The sequence below is a fragment of the Macadamia integrifolia genome, chromosome 1 (assembly GCF_013358625.1).
Source record: "Macadamia integrifolia cultivar HAES 741 chromosome 1, SCU_Mint_v3, whole genome shotgun sequence".
Classification (NCBI taxonomy): domain Eukaryota; kingdom Viridiplantae; phylum Streptophyta; class Magnoliopsida; order Proteales; family Proteaceae; genus Macadamia; species Macadamia integrifolia.
The window spans coordinates 35738216-35753727 of record NC_056557.1 but is presented as its reverse complement, the minus strand read 5'-3'; the positions used below and the strand labels follow the sequence as shown (position 1 = coordinate 35753727).

The 15512-nt window shown below is 38.0% G+C and overlaps 1 protein-coding gene across 1 annotated transcript; it reads left to right on the top strand.

The window, feature by feature from the left end:
- The first annotated feature begins 12955 nt into the window (after positions 1 to 12955).
- LOC122076791 (L-type lectin-domain containing receptor kinase IV.2-like) lies at positions 12956 to 15371 on the top strand. The gene has a single exon (XM_042642347.1). It carries the CDS (start codon positions 13077 to 13079, stop codon positions 15099 to 15101), a length of 2025 nt encoding a protein of 674 aa, XP_042498281.1. The 5' UTR covers positions 12956 to 13076; the 3' UTR covers positions 15102 to 15371.
- Positions 15372 to 15512: the final 141 nt, after the last annotated feature.

Sequence of the window (15512 nt, the reverse complement as noted above, 5' to 3'; positions counted from 1 at the left end):
TGAAGGATTTGAAGAAGTGTTTCCACGGTTGGAGGAGCATTGGTAATTTGAAGTGATTTTGGGGTTTTTGAACGAGTTCTTGAGCAAAGAAGGTAAGATGGCTTCCATTCCTTAAATCTAACATAGATCTAGGTTAGAACCATTTTTATGAGACTTTGAATGTGTGGAGAATGGGTTTGGAAAAGTCCCATTTGATTCCCCAAAGGTTGGGGAAGGTTTCGGGGAAAATGGCATTTTCCCACTAAGACCGGTGGGCCAAATGGCCTACCTGAGGGCACCCGCCTGAGAGGGCAGGCCCTCGGGGTCAATCGACGGGCCCTACCGGTGGGTTGATCGGTGGGCCAACCTGCTCGTCAATCTTAACAGGGCCAACCGGCGGGCCCTACCGGTGGGTCGACCGGTAGGCCAACCTGCCCGCCGGTCTTAGCAGGCCCTCGGGGCCAATCGGTGGGCAGCCCGTCGATCATGAGTGGTGGGTCAAGACAGGTGGGCTGTCCGACCCATTCGAGAGACTCCCATCGTGATTTCTACTTCTGAACGGACCCAAAACGGACGTGCGACCTTCTTTTAGGATTCTAAACATGATTTGTCATCAAATATTATTAGTTTTAATCCCAAAGTGGCGAAATGCTAACCCCGTTCACTTATAATAGGTTCACCAAAACTTACGCTTCTCGCACCGGATCTCACCCGTACCGGGCGTGAGTCTTTGTACACTACAGGTAAGTGGGGAGAGGACGTTTGACCTTGTTTCAAGGCTTGTTTGGCATTCATTTAATTATATCTAGACTAGCCATGTCATCATACAAATGCTATGTAGCTTAGCCATCCTCATATTTTTATGCCATGTGTGCTGTGTTTATTTTCTCAATGTCAAATGATGATGTGCTTATGTGATGAATGTTGACATCATTATGCATGATACATTAATAGACTAGATGTCGTAGTCGGCTTAAAAACGAGAGCATTGGTGGCCCGTGGAATGGGACGCGGTGGTACTATGCATTCATACTATGTCATATAAGAGCATGCGGAGTAGGATTATCATCTTCCCGTGCTACGACTCTTCCCAACAGGGGTTGAGGTGTTGAGTTACCATTTGGGGAGAAGCAGCAGTCGCGGTTGTTGGGTCACTGTGGCGGTTAGACATACGTCCGGCTGGTCATTAGGACAGTCGGTAACCCTGGTGGTATATTCAAGAGGGTCAATTGTACTGCTTTTGAATTGCTAGAGTCAGCACCTTTATTTTCTGTCATTTACTTTTATGTTGAGAGCCGGTGGTCGGCATGCTTTACTTTTCCGAGTACTCACAGTGGGCCTTCTCCGACAGCCCTATGGGCGTAACCCAGGATGGAGTTCGCGGCTCTTACCCGGAGTATACGTGCACTGTTGTTGTAGTAGCACTAAACCAAAGACTTAGTAATGTTGTTAGGTGGATGTGATTAAAAATGAATTGCATAGCATATAGTGCATACGGTTGTGATTGTTGTGTGGACTGCTGTGTGGTCCTTCTTTTCACTTACTGAGCTAGTGAGCTCATCCCACGTGTGCACCCCTTTTAGAGGATTTTGCAGGTCATCAACCTGAAGAGCAAGGGCGGGGCCCCACAGTTGAATTCTCTGAAGAGGATTGGTGGGTCCCCGAGGAATTAGAGCACGGCACGGATTGCTCGTGCGAGGGCTGTGCTGCGGGACCGCAGTTTTGACACCGAGCTAAGCTTTACTCTTTGATTTTTCTTTTGATGATCCCTTTTGTGTACTTGATATGTAAATTGTATTCTTTTTGTGTAAATATCATGCCTACGGGCCCACATGTATTTAACTATGTACTACAATTTGGGTATCAAGTATAATGGGGATATTTACAGGTAAATTAAGTCTTCCGCTGAACTGTTGAACATTTTCTTAGTTGTTTGTATGCTGTGGTTGGATACTGTATCAGATGATCCTGGCATGTTTGGGTTAATCGGAGTTAACCCTGTCACCGGTCCGATTCTGTGTGAACGGGGTGTGACAACAATATTGGAATTGGAGTCACCAAAAATATCAGTGAAATCCATAGTTTCTTGGGACTAGTAAGATACCATAGAAGATTCATTGAAAATTTTGCTCAGATCTCTGCTTCAATGATTTGGTTGACTCAGAAAAGAGTTAAATTTGAGTGGACTGAAGATTGTGAAAGAAGTGTTCATGAGTTTAAGGACAGGCTAGTGTCAGCTCCAATGCTTACCATTCCTGATTGCACTTTAAGAATGGTGGTGTATAGTGATGCGTCAAGGTAAGGCTTAAGTTGTGTACAAATGTAGAATGAGAAGGTGATTACCTATGCTTCTAAACAACTAAAGGATTGCTATAAAAACTATCCCACACCTAACCTAGAGTTGGCAGCAGTCATGTTTGGATTGAAAATTTGACGTCACTGCTTATGTGGAGAAAAGAGTGAAATATATAGTGACCACAAAAGTCTGAAGTATCTTTTCACCCAAAAATAGCTGGACATGAGGTAAAGGAGATGGCTAGAACTGATTCATGATTCTGATTGTACAATTCACTATCATCCTGGCAAAGCCAATGTTAATAATTTTGTATTATAATTTTGACATTTGTTAATATATTCATTTGCAAATTCTTAGCAAAAAAAAAGGAATCAGAGCGGATCAACCTGAATCTGTCGAATTAGATCAGTATTGGCCTTGTCCGATCTCAATTCTTTTCGGATGTCGTATCACTGGATCGGTACAAACGAAAGGTCGTAATAAGGTAAATTAATGAAGACCAAGGGTATTTCTATCCAATCTAGGCCAATCTGAACCATGATCGGATCGAAATCAGTGTGTCTGATCCCAAAACTGATTCCAGTATCTTAAATTATGGTCAACATCCATTTTTTTTCTCACAATAGACAAGTATTCACATGTAAAGTGTAAGTAAACCTATTTCATGGAAGATCTTTTCCAAGTCATTACTAGTCAATGCAAACAGAGTTCTATTTGTTTACCAGAAACAAATTTCTATATATGACTCCCAAACCAATCTTAACAAAACCAAATGACCCACAAATTATAAAAGGATTTAATAATTAATTAATTAATTTATTTATTATTGAATGAAAATTATGTTAAAACAAATGAAAAACAGATACAAGAGACAAAATCTAAACTGGCTAAACAAGGGAAAATGCCTTATCCATCAGAAGCCAGCTCAATTGGTGTGAGACAAAACAAGTCAACCTTAGGAAAGGAACGAGCCAGGAAACAAAGTGGGGGAGGGGGAGGGGGAGGGGGGGAAGAAACAAGCAAGGAAAACGGGGGGAACAAGAAAACGGGGAGAGGTAAGAAATAAGACAAATCCAAATTGATGATACAATCAAAAGAAGAAATGGGGATCCAAAATACAATATATGGATTATGGACCACTAAGAAATATCTAACAAACAAAAAGACCACTATTAAAAACGAAGAGAAATTATTAAAAGGAATAATGCTTACAATTGTACTGCTTAGCCCTTAGGCATGATGGGTGAGGTTTGGCTTGGTCCCTGTGACCAAGAAAGGCCCATTCCAAATTGGACCACACTTTGGATCACATTCAAACCAGTAACGTCTTAGGGAGAGTACAGAAGCTTCAGCAATGAATGATGATCGAGTCAGGCCACTCTAATGAAGATAAGGACCCCAAACACAGTCATCAGTAGAACTTTCTAAAGGCACAAAAGTGGAGTTATTAGTGGCTATGCTTTGGTAAAAAGATAACTCCGGTAGAGGAACCTCTCCCTCCAAATAACGTGACACTTGTCACATGTGTGGCCATGCATTTAGACTAGAATGAGAGCAGAGTAAACCAAGTTTTAACACCAACTCCATTTCCTCCACTTTATAATTCATTCCCAATTTAGGATCGACAGTTTCAAGTATGGATCCCCTACTCCAACTTGAGGTCACCTAGTCTTTTTTTTTTGCTAGAAATTCTCAGACTTTATTAAATTTAAAAAAATGGATATTACATCAAGCCATAGCAAGGAAATCCCCACATAGATTGCAGAGATCGACCACTAATCCCACTTCTCCACCTTCGGCATTGCCATCAATAGAGGAGATAGAACTAGTTAAATCTATATCTGGGTCTACCTATAGCATCATGTTCAATTTCCTTTCTAATACGAGTAGGGAACATGGAGTTAAAGCATGTCATTCTAGTCTTAGCAGCCTCCTTAACTAGATAGTTCGCAATTGGATTTGCCTCTCTATAACAATTTGTTATCTTCCATCTCCTTGGGCTAAGATATATCTGTAAAGCCATCCATTCCTGCATAACATACCACGACACCATATTTTCCTAAATCATGATCACCACCGCTGGTGAATCTGTTTCAATCCATAGGGAGTTTTGGGTCAGATTGCCATTTTAATGCCTTTAATAAACTCCTGGAACTCAACATAGTAATAATTGGTATGGATCCCAAGAAAAATACTAAAAGTGCCCATGGATCATCCTGTGTCGTCTCGTAAAATACCTTCTGCCCTTGCACGCCCTAGATTCCCCATTAAAAGCCATCAATGTTTAACTTCATCCACCCCCTGCAAGGCTTACACCAGTGCACTTCTAAGATTCTTCCAACACATGACGCCAAAGTTTTCAGTGACTGATTAATAAGTCTGCCTGGCTTTTAACATGAACCTCATAATTACTACTAGATTCCCTTATCTCAGCTTTAACTCGTTCAAAAAGATGGCCCTTGGACAACACCACCCCTTCATGACACCTTCCATTATGTTCTCGCCATATGTTATCAGCTGTAATAAGAAAAGTCGTTGTCCATACTTCTTTCATCCCTATATTTCTCTTCTTGCATATCCACCATTGCCAAACTTGGTCCAAATCATTCACCACAGGCCAAGAGACACTAAATAAGTCAAGAGTTCGCTGCCAAATATCCTTCGAGTAGTCACATTCCACAAAAATATGATTAATTGACTCATTACATGATTCACAAAGCTCACATCTAGAAACAATAGGAATACTTTTCCTTCTAATTGCCTCATTTAGTGACAATCTCCTATGTATAAATCTCCACCCAAAAGTAGACTGCCTCGACTGTAAACTCTTAGCCCAAACTACTGAGAACCATGGCACCTTGGGATTACGCTTTCGAATTTCATTCCACACTGAAAGTGTAATACCCTGAAATTTGACTAGGGGTATTTTTATCTTTTGATCATTGTAGTGTCAGGGTGATTTAAAGTGGGGATACCAGACCATGAGGGTGCATCAATCCTTGGCAAGTGCTAAACCACATCCATTAAATGTAACTACACTATAGAATAGCTTTAGTGTATTTGCCATGGAAATTACCATTTTGCCTTTGAACCCTAATTTATCATTTTGCCACAGGACCATAATTTGACTTTTCTTTTAATTATATGATTTTAATGTCAACCCTAATATTGACTTACTTACTTGAGAATATATATATATATATATATGCATATTAACTTATTATCCACATGGATAATTAGATAACAAGTGGATAAGGCCTAATTAACTAACAACCCTAATTAATTAATTATTACTAATTAATAATTAATAAATGAATGCTTCCCTAATAAATTTGGGACTTTTCTTTTGAAATTTGGATAGGCTTGAGCATAAAGTAAGTAAAATAAGGTATGATAAGTGAGAAAAAGAGTTGGAGATCAATTATGACTAGAATAGAGGAAGAGAGAGAGTTGGAGATGAAGTAGGAATGGTAGAGATAGAGTTGGAGATAATTTGGGGAGGGAAAATAGAAACCAATAGCGTGGCTCTATTGCCGCTCACCCTATATTTATGAAAAATCAAAAGGGAAAAGAAAAGGTATTGTGGAGAAAAAAGAGGAGAAGGGAGAAGAAGGAAAAGAGAAAAAAATCAAGATTTCGAACGATTTTCAAGGTAAGAGTTCTTAGCATGATTTAATTACTTTCTTATATTCAACTTAGGGGATTAATCATGATTTCAAGGTTTGGGATTTGGATTATGGATTTAAGGAGAGAGTAAATAAGATTTCGATATGCTAACAATATTTTCTAGATCGAACAGAACAGTAATTCGAGATTTTTCATAGTATTGAAAAATTTTAAGTATTTTTTTATGATATAAAATAATTACTGGAAGTATATGCATGTGTTTACGTAATGGACTAAAACTTTTATTAAATTCAGAGTTGATTTAATACACTGATAAATTCCTGTACTCAGATAGGTTACTGTCAAGAAAGTTTTCTGTAACCGAGAATGGGGGTAGTGACAGAGGAATATAGATTTCAAGTTTTAATCTGATTTTTTTTTACCATAGAAACTTTCATGAGCCTTATAAATCTTTGAAAAAGTTGGAAGTAGTTTGAGTTCAGAAAAGTGAGTTCATGAATTTTTCAAATTCGTTGGTCAGAATTTGTTACAGTCTGAAGACCCTTTTTTAGGGGGATTGATACCTAACCTAAGAAGGGTTTTTGATGTGATCTTCGTATGAGACTTGAGTTAGATTTAAATAGAATCTAATTTCAACTTATTTAAAATTTCAGAGGTATTTATTTCCTATTCTTCTATATCATTAGACATAATAAGTTGAGGCAGAATTTTAGGAACAACATCAAGGTGAGTGAAATCTCTACCCTAACTTACTTATTTTTATAGTGTTATCCAACAGAGAGAATTTCATGAACACTAAATCTATTCTAAACCTTGGATTTCTTGAAGTTTTATCATTAAAAATATGTTTGCAAACCTAATGTTATGTACATGAGAGAATGAAGAGACAAATTGAATTTTGTCCCATGATTTGCATTATATGTACATTGTACAACTTTTAAAATGGAGCATTGATTACATAATATTAGTTTATAATATTATGTGTTAAGTTATAATTATGATTTCATAAAGTAGTTTACTATGTGCATTACATGATTCTTATATCACATGAGCTTTTGTCTGTGCATATGTTTTGAAAAAGCTTATATAAATTTATTGTTTTGATATATGAGCTGAGATGGTTGTTTGTTGTGATAATGATGATTTACATTACCAGCCTTGATAGAAGAGGGATGTGAGGCTTCCTTAATCATTGATTTGTTATTTATAGTTGTTGTTTTGATGACTTTTACAAAAACTGAAACTGAAATTAATTTCATATTTATATAGATACTAATAAGGTGGAATGATAGTATTGATCACACTTGAATTTCGATCTTTTTTGTATTTATATATATTTTCGTTCTTGGATGACTTTATTGTTATTTGTCTCGCCTGATCAACATTGGCGTTATAATGTTGAGGTGATGATTGATTTATCGGATTTTTCCTTAATGAAACTGTGAATTACAAGATGATGCAACATACCTTCGCCAGGATCTACCAATCATTACTTGACCTTCGGGAGGTATGACTTGGTCATCGGAAGGTTGGATACTAGCTAGCTTCTATGAGTTTCTATATGTTAAGTGGAGGCAATGTGATATTGTGATGCATTGGTCATTCATTGATGATATTGTGAATTCGCTGTTTAGTTTCTTTTGAGTCATCATATGTACTTATGCGGCGGTATAAATGTAGTAATGTAAATATGTGTAGTATGCTTGTTCTTTTGTTTCTTAAAAATCTTTATATTATACTATATATTTCTTTCCTAATATTGGTTATATGAGCATGATTTCAAACATGTTTAGCGTTGTGGTTCTATTCACTAAGTTTCTTTTCAGAGACTTACCATCATAACTTGCAGATGACGGTGGTGAGGACTATTATGGAAATGACATGAATGTTGAACATATAATTGATCAATAGGAAGACATTGCTTATGGATTTGAAGAAGACAATGATTTTTATTTTTGCTCTCTTGCTCTCTCTGCTGATGGCCATGTCGAAGGTGGAGTTTGCAAGTTGGCCTAGAGGTTTCTGCTTTGTTCTTTTGGTTTTTCCTTGTTGCTCTTTAATTTCTTCTTAATAAAAGCATCATTTTAGGGAAAAAATGATTTTTATTTTTAGATGATGTAGACTTTGAGTTAGGCTTTGAAGACATACTTTAATTCATCTTTACTTTAAGTTTGAAATTTGAATTAGATAGTTAAACTTTGAATTTTAATAATATATTAGTTTAGTTAACTCCTGCTTACACTTATGTTTGTTGGATGCTACTCTGATTCATTATCGTGCTACTCTGATTCATTATAGTCTAGAACTTACAAATCCTATGGACCGTTTATATCCAAAAACCCTAGGTTGGGTTTTGGGGAGTCACAGAAAGGGTTGTAAAACATCCTGAAGTGGTTCCTCCCCAATAACACTTATCATCTACCTCATATTGTGGAATGAGAATCCTCCTTACCATCTCAAACCCTCTTCTTAAATCAATAGATTGAATATCTAGAATCACCCATTCCCTATCTCCAATCAAGTTGGCCACCTTCAATTCGGAGCTAGAAACAATTTCACCATGAATATTACAAAGGTCAGCCAAGGAGGATTCACCAATCCACTTGTCCTCCCATAACTTAATGGACTTCCCATCTTTCATTGAAGGAGACAAGACCTTACCAAAAAATATCCATGCCTGATGTAGCACCCATGTGTAGACACAAAAGGCCGGGGCTAAATGACAGCCCCACATCGTATGAAATACTAAGAGCCTACCCCTGTTGATGCCCATGTGTGGTTAGCATTGGCTCCGCGTTGCTATAGGGACACACAACCGTGCAACATTCTTTTTCCCTTGATTGAATTAGACTCTAAAATTTGACACATGATTAATCCATACCGTGTCCAATTTAACCCAAGAAAATAAATAAATTTCATACCATGTCCTCTCTATTTACGTTAGAATGGATGCATCTATCGTCCACATGATAACCTTGTGAGGTTCATCATGGTGGCCTGACTCGGTCTTCATCCATTGCAGAATCTCTACCCTATGTAGAACGTTGAATTTATTGGATTATTAGTTTCAATGTCAATATGAATTCCAACTGTGGTCCAATTTGGAATGGTCTTCGATTTATATGATTCAGACTTGCAAGGTAGGACCTTTCTTGATCACATGGACCAAGACAAATCCAGAAGGCCCAAGGTCCAAGAATTATCCTTTTAATAATATGTTCTCTTTTATTTATTAGTGGTCCATATATTGTTTAGTTTAAATAATTGAATCTTTTTATAATTTGTGGGTTGGTTTTGTTAAGCTTGGTTTGAGAGTCTTATATAGAACTCTTTAACCTCAACTAGTAATGATTTGTTTTTCCCTGGTAAATAACTAGTAATGACTTTGAATAGATCTTTTACGAACTAGATTTGCATACGTTTTACATGTGAATTCTATGTCTGTTGAAAAAAAAAATTTTTTTAATACGTTTTTCATTTTTTTCTTCTTCATTTGAACCTTTTTTTTTAACCCACTTCAGACTCACTATTTCTTGCAGGTCTTGCTCCAACCTCTTATCCTTTGATCAAGACTCATCACCCGACCTAGAGTCCACACCTAACCCATCTCCCAATTCTGATCTACAATCCATCTGTCATTTGGTTGTCCACCATCAAGGGTGAATGGGTTCCTTGTCCATTGAAGCAAACAATTTGATTCGCGAACACTTCTCCTTCCTTAATGTAATTCTGCACACTATTCTCTATGAATGGAGGGCTTACTTGGGTATTTAAAGTTGTGGATTGACGACAAAGAGTCCCAATTAGGCAAGTCTCCTAGTGTTGATAAGGGTCCGAATATAATAAGAGCTATACTTGGAGAGTGTATTTGGGAGACACCTTAGTTATAAGAGCTCCTCATATCCTACGTGTACTTGGAGATCTCGTTTCTTCTAGGGAAGATTTGGAATCCTTCTAGGTGTCTTTTCCTGATTAGGATAGGACCGATCTTTGCTTGAAAATTACATATTGGATTAGGAATGAGTTTCCTCACAGCGAACGTGTTCTGTCGAGGAATACCACAAATGTCGAGGGCCGAGCACCATTGATTTGGGAGCTCGACTGCCAAGCCACCCTTGCCAAGCACCTGATGGCTAGACACTCTTTTTTGTGCCAGGCCTATGAATGTGGTCATAGTCCGACCGCTCGGATGTTGCCCTGCCTTGAGCCCCAACTATAGCTCAAATACGGCTCAATTGGTCCCACGTAGTGACCTTCATGTGTAGGCTCCGTTCAGCCACTCAACAACTAGTCCACCAATCATTAACATGGGTCAATCGTGCTATACTTGGCCCATAGATTGGATGTAGCTCGGCCAGACTCTTCTCAATCGACCTATTTCGTTCCAAGGCCCGTTTGGATTGGATTTGTTTCATTCCGCTAAATCCACATGGCATGTTATTATTGGTGAGTACTTTTTACCATAATAGGGTCCAACCATAATTTGGGTATTTTCTTATTTCTAGACTTTTCTATGTTTTCTAGATTCAGGTTCGTAATGCATGACTTGAGATAGATTTTATAAACTTCCCCTATTAACACAGCCCAGAGTGCAAGGTTTTTTTTCTTCCTCAAGCAATGTAAGTCAATATATGCCTAATCACCCATTGAAGTTGCCCGAATTAGCAAGTCCTGAGTCGCTGAAGGAACTCATAGCTACAACAAGGAAACCATGGTCTGGCCAACACTTATGTACAGAACAAAGGCTGCCCCGAGCTCAATCTTGATGGGCCATCGAGTGTGTTGTAGGAAAACAAACTTCTCTACCAAAATTGAACATTTGCATCTATTTTATGAGGTTTGATGTATGCTTGCACAAAGGCTTGGAATCATTTTTAGAATGAGAATTTTGGGAAATTCTAGAAAAATATGACTGTCACATTGAATATTTACAAAGAATGGTAAGATGTCTTTAGGCATTAAGGATCACATCTTGACATATATATATATATATATATATATACATGTTGATCACTTTGAAAAGAATGGGATACTCACATTTGGAAGATATTCAATATGAAGATATGAAAGAAATTCACTTTAAAATATATTTTTTTTATGGGAGAAACATTACCATTTTATGTTCCCACGTTCAAACACAACCTTCTATTCAAAAAGTAGAAACATCTTTTCACAGTCTTGAAAACCTAGAACAATGTCGGAGTGTGAAAAACGGATGCTAGACAAGTAGCATTCTTGAGTGGTATCACAACCTTGATATGATCATGTTGTTGGTGTACGATGTTTTGTATTTTGTCACAGTTTAATCCAGGACGACGGTCCCACTAGTCGGTTAGTGAGTCGTGGGGGTTGTAAGAGGGGTAGGAGGTCCCCCGCTCGAATTTTTTATTTAAGAGTAGTTGTGTATTTTTCGGATTGAGATTTTTCACCATATATTTATAGCGAGAGTTTCTTTTTTTTGTAATGCAAGCAATATTGAGAGATGTGAAGGACGAGCAATGTAACCCTATTCTCCAAGATAATGAAGTAGGATTTCATCTCACCGAAGATGTAGATAATCTTATCAAACTTTATAAATCTGTGTATAATATCTATTCTTATTTTTTTATTATCTTCTGCATCATTTTAAGATTGCATTTCTTACATATGTATGCACCACAAAAGACCCATTGGTATCCTCATCGACGACCATAGAGTCCATTAGTCCTTTCATAATTAAATTATCATTATAAGTTTTCTGTCATCACCTCTTCACTTGAATCTAAGTCTTCCACTTAGCTTTTAACCCAAAAAAAAAAAAAAAAAAACTCCCCCACAGATTCCACATAACCCTACACCAGAATGCAGTGAATGCAGGTCCTTCCAAGATAAAAGTTTGCATCTTGGCGTGCAATTCCATCCATAAAGCAAAAGGTCAACATGCACAACCCACGTGTTACATACGTGTCTGGTTACCCATATCCCTACCAGACCCCATTTACTATCTATCAAAAAAATTTTTTTTTTCTGGCTTAACCGATCCACTATCATCCAGAAAGTGAAAAAAGCACTCCAACAAGAAATTTGGTCGCGAAAGCTACGACCTTTCACAGTCTAAGACTTCGTCAAGAAGGCATCCTAATGGGAACCTATTTCGCAAGTCATCCACCATGATCGAGGGAGATAAAGTCGTGGGGGCTTTGATGTGGACAAAGAGGATATTTTTTCATATTTTTTGAGATGTAATTTTTAATTTGTACCTATTAAGTGTAATTTATTAACAGACACCTTAGTTAGTAAGACGTCATCCTCTAGGGGTCTAGTAATTCCATAACAATGAGCTCCACTGATTTAATGAATAATTTTATTTCCACGAAAAAATAAACTACCATGTAGTCTTTGTGGCGGCCAGTTCTCCAAGTTGATCAGTTTGAACCATTGGATTGTTTAGTTGGCATATATTCATGTAATAAGTTAATTTTAGGGCAGGTTATGGTGGCTCAATTGGTTGATGGTCTATTGATCAGATTTCATTTTCACACACTAGTAAATGAGGGAAGGTGACGCACCAAGCCTCAAATACAGGAATGGGGATCCTTTATCATGGGACACATCTTGTAACACAAATCAAGGATTGGGAACACCTTGAACTGCATGTCTAAGGACTCCTGCCCTTGGATTTGGATTTAGGTTACACAATGCAGCACATTATAGAAGAGCCTTCATCCCATATACAGTTTCACATTTTAGGTCATAAATCACTGTCAGACTTGGGGCCCTACCTATAATAAAAGAAAAAAAAATGACAAATCACTAACATTCCGCTGTTACTGCCAAAGAAATAGAATTTTGGGGTAGGTTTGAAAATATTCATTTAAGATTTTATTTCCTGACTGGTACCAGGCGTTGTAACTTACTTGCCTGCAATTCAGATCGTAGTCAAGTTTTTTTCCATGGGCCCATGTTCTCCCACAAAAACCTTTTTGGTTAACCTAATTGGTCTTAAGGTTAGACAAAACAATTAACTTCTATTCATCCTTTTTTTTGGTTGGATTTCTTGGTTAGAAGTTCCTAACAAAACAATCAAACTAAGATGTAGACAGAAAGGTTGAGTCCTCCTTTACAAAACCTTATAGGAGAGTGAGAAGTTCATTTCTAAATCTCAGGAGAATAAGGAAAAATAAAGTGGCAAACAATGTTTTTCAAGTGGGTTATGTTGTCTCTTCTCCTTAGCAGATCTTTAGCATCACAACAAGAAGAAGATGTTGGTTTCACATACAATGGTTTTCGAGGAGTTAACATGAGCCTGGACGGCATAGCTCAGATTACAGAGAGTGGCCTCCTACTTTTGGTAAGCACCACATGGGCACAGGTGGGTCATGCCTTCTACCCCCAACCACTTCACTTCATGAATTCATCCAGAGGTAATGCTCTCTCCTTCTCCACTACTTTTGTATTTGCCATGTTCTCCGAGTTAACAACAGTAGGAGGCCCTGGAATTGCGTTGGTGATCTCACCCGCTAAAGAGTTCCCTGGTGCTTTGCCAAGCAGTTTTCTTGGGCTCTTCAACATGGCTACCATCGGCAAACCATCCAACCATTTAATTGGAGTCGAATTGGATACTCTCCAAAACGAGGAGTTTAATGATATCAATGGTAACCATGTTGGTATTGATATTAATGACTTGAAATCTGTTGAAGCTGTTCCAGCATCTTATTTTAGTGATCAAGAGAATAGGCGGATCGACCTGAACCTCTTTGGTGGTCAGCCTATGCAACTCTGGGTGGAATATGATGGTATAGAGAAGCAACTTAATGTGACTTTAGCTCCGATCAATGTCCCTAAACCAACAATTTCACTCTTGTCTTTGAAAATTGATCTATCTCGGTACATGGTAGATCCCATGTTTGTGGGCTTCTCATCATCAACTTCTGCCTTAGACGTATCTCAGTATGTGTTGGGGTGGAGCTTTAGGATGAATGGGCAAGCAAAAGATCTCTCTCTCTCTCAACTTCCTAAGCTTCCTCGAAGAGGGACTAAAAAAAAGCCTAAATTTTTAAAAATTGGATTTCCTGTGTTTGGTGCTAGTTTAGTGTTAATGTTGGTCTTCATTATCCAATTTATTGTAAGGAGAAGGATAAAGTACGCAGAAGTTCTTGAAGATTGGGAACTTGAATATGGACCTCACAGGTTCAAATACAAAGATCTCTACATAGCAACTAAAGGATTTAATGAGAAGGAGCTTCTTGGTATAGGTGGATTTGGTAAGGTCTACAGAGGTATGTTACCCAATTCAAAAGAAGAAGTTGCAGTGAAGAGAGTATCACATGACTCAAGACAAGGGATGAGGGAATTCATTGCTGAAATCATCAGCATCGGTAAACTGCAGCATCGGAGCATAGTGAAGCTCTTGGGGTACTGCCGACGTAAAGGTGAGCTCCTTCTAGTCTATGATTTCATGCCCAACGGGAGTCTAGACAAGTTCCTCTTTGATCATCTATCCACAACAACAAAGACGAAACTGAGTTGGAATCACAGATTTCAAATAATCAAAAGCGTGGCATCGGCTTTACTATATCTTCATGAAGAATGGGAGCAAGTAGTGGTTCACAGAGATGTGAAGTCTAGTAATGTGATGTTAGACAAAGAGCTAAATGGAAGACTAGGTGATTTTGGGCTTGCAAGATTATATGATCATGGAGGCGATCCTAAATCAACCCATGTGGTTGGGACGTTTGGTTATCTTGCACCAGAGCTTTCTAGAACTGGAAAAGCAATTCCTTGTGTTGATGTGTTCGCGTTTGGGGTATTTTTACTAGAAGTGGCTTGTGGGAGGAGGCCTATAGAGGCAGGAGCATCAGAGGAGTGTCATGTGTTGGTGGAGTGGGTGATCTCAAGTTGGAGTAGGGGAGAGATTCTTGAAACTGTGGATCCCAAGTTAGAAATGAATTATGAAGTGGAGGAAATGGAGTTAGTGTTAAAACTTGGATTGCTTTGCTCTCAGTACATTCCAACTGCTAGGCCATATATGCGACAAGTTGTGCGCTATTTGGATAGAGAGATTCCACTACCAGAGCTTTCATCTCTGAGTAAGAGCATTTCTTTGCCTTTAGAAATGAGTACTTGTGGTGATATCTCTATGTGGTCTCCTTATTACCTTGGGAGTACAATGAGTACTTCATCATCGATTGCTGATTCTTTGCTTTCTGGAGGACGCTGATTCTATCTGATTATGAGTTTGATCGCAGCCCAAGTGTTTGGTAATTTACATAGGGTGAGCATATTACATCAGGGTTAAACTTATAAATGGCAAAGGCCTTTGTTGATAAGCCAAGTCATGCCTAAGAAGGCCTGCGCGGCTGTAAACTTTAGTTGATTATTTGTTAGTGATGTATTATGTAAAGTTCAATTAACTATGTCTATTTCTACTTGGCCTGGTTAATTATTATTATTGACATGAGGATATTTTTTAGTGTATATTTTATTTTTCTGAAGGGGGTGTTTGGTCTAATGGTAAGTATGTTGAAACAATCTTTCAATATTCTCTAGGTAAGACATCGTAATTTTCATCCCTTAAATCTCGCACATTTGAGAGTTTTATGCATTAGATACGTCTTTTTTTTTTTTTTTT

What these genes read in the sequence shown, in the direction of transcription:
- LOC122076791 (XM_042642347.1), top strand. Translation starts at nt 13,077, where the DNA reads ATGTTTTTCAAGTGGGTTATGTTGTCTCTTCTCCTTAGCAGATCTTTA.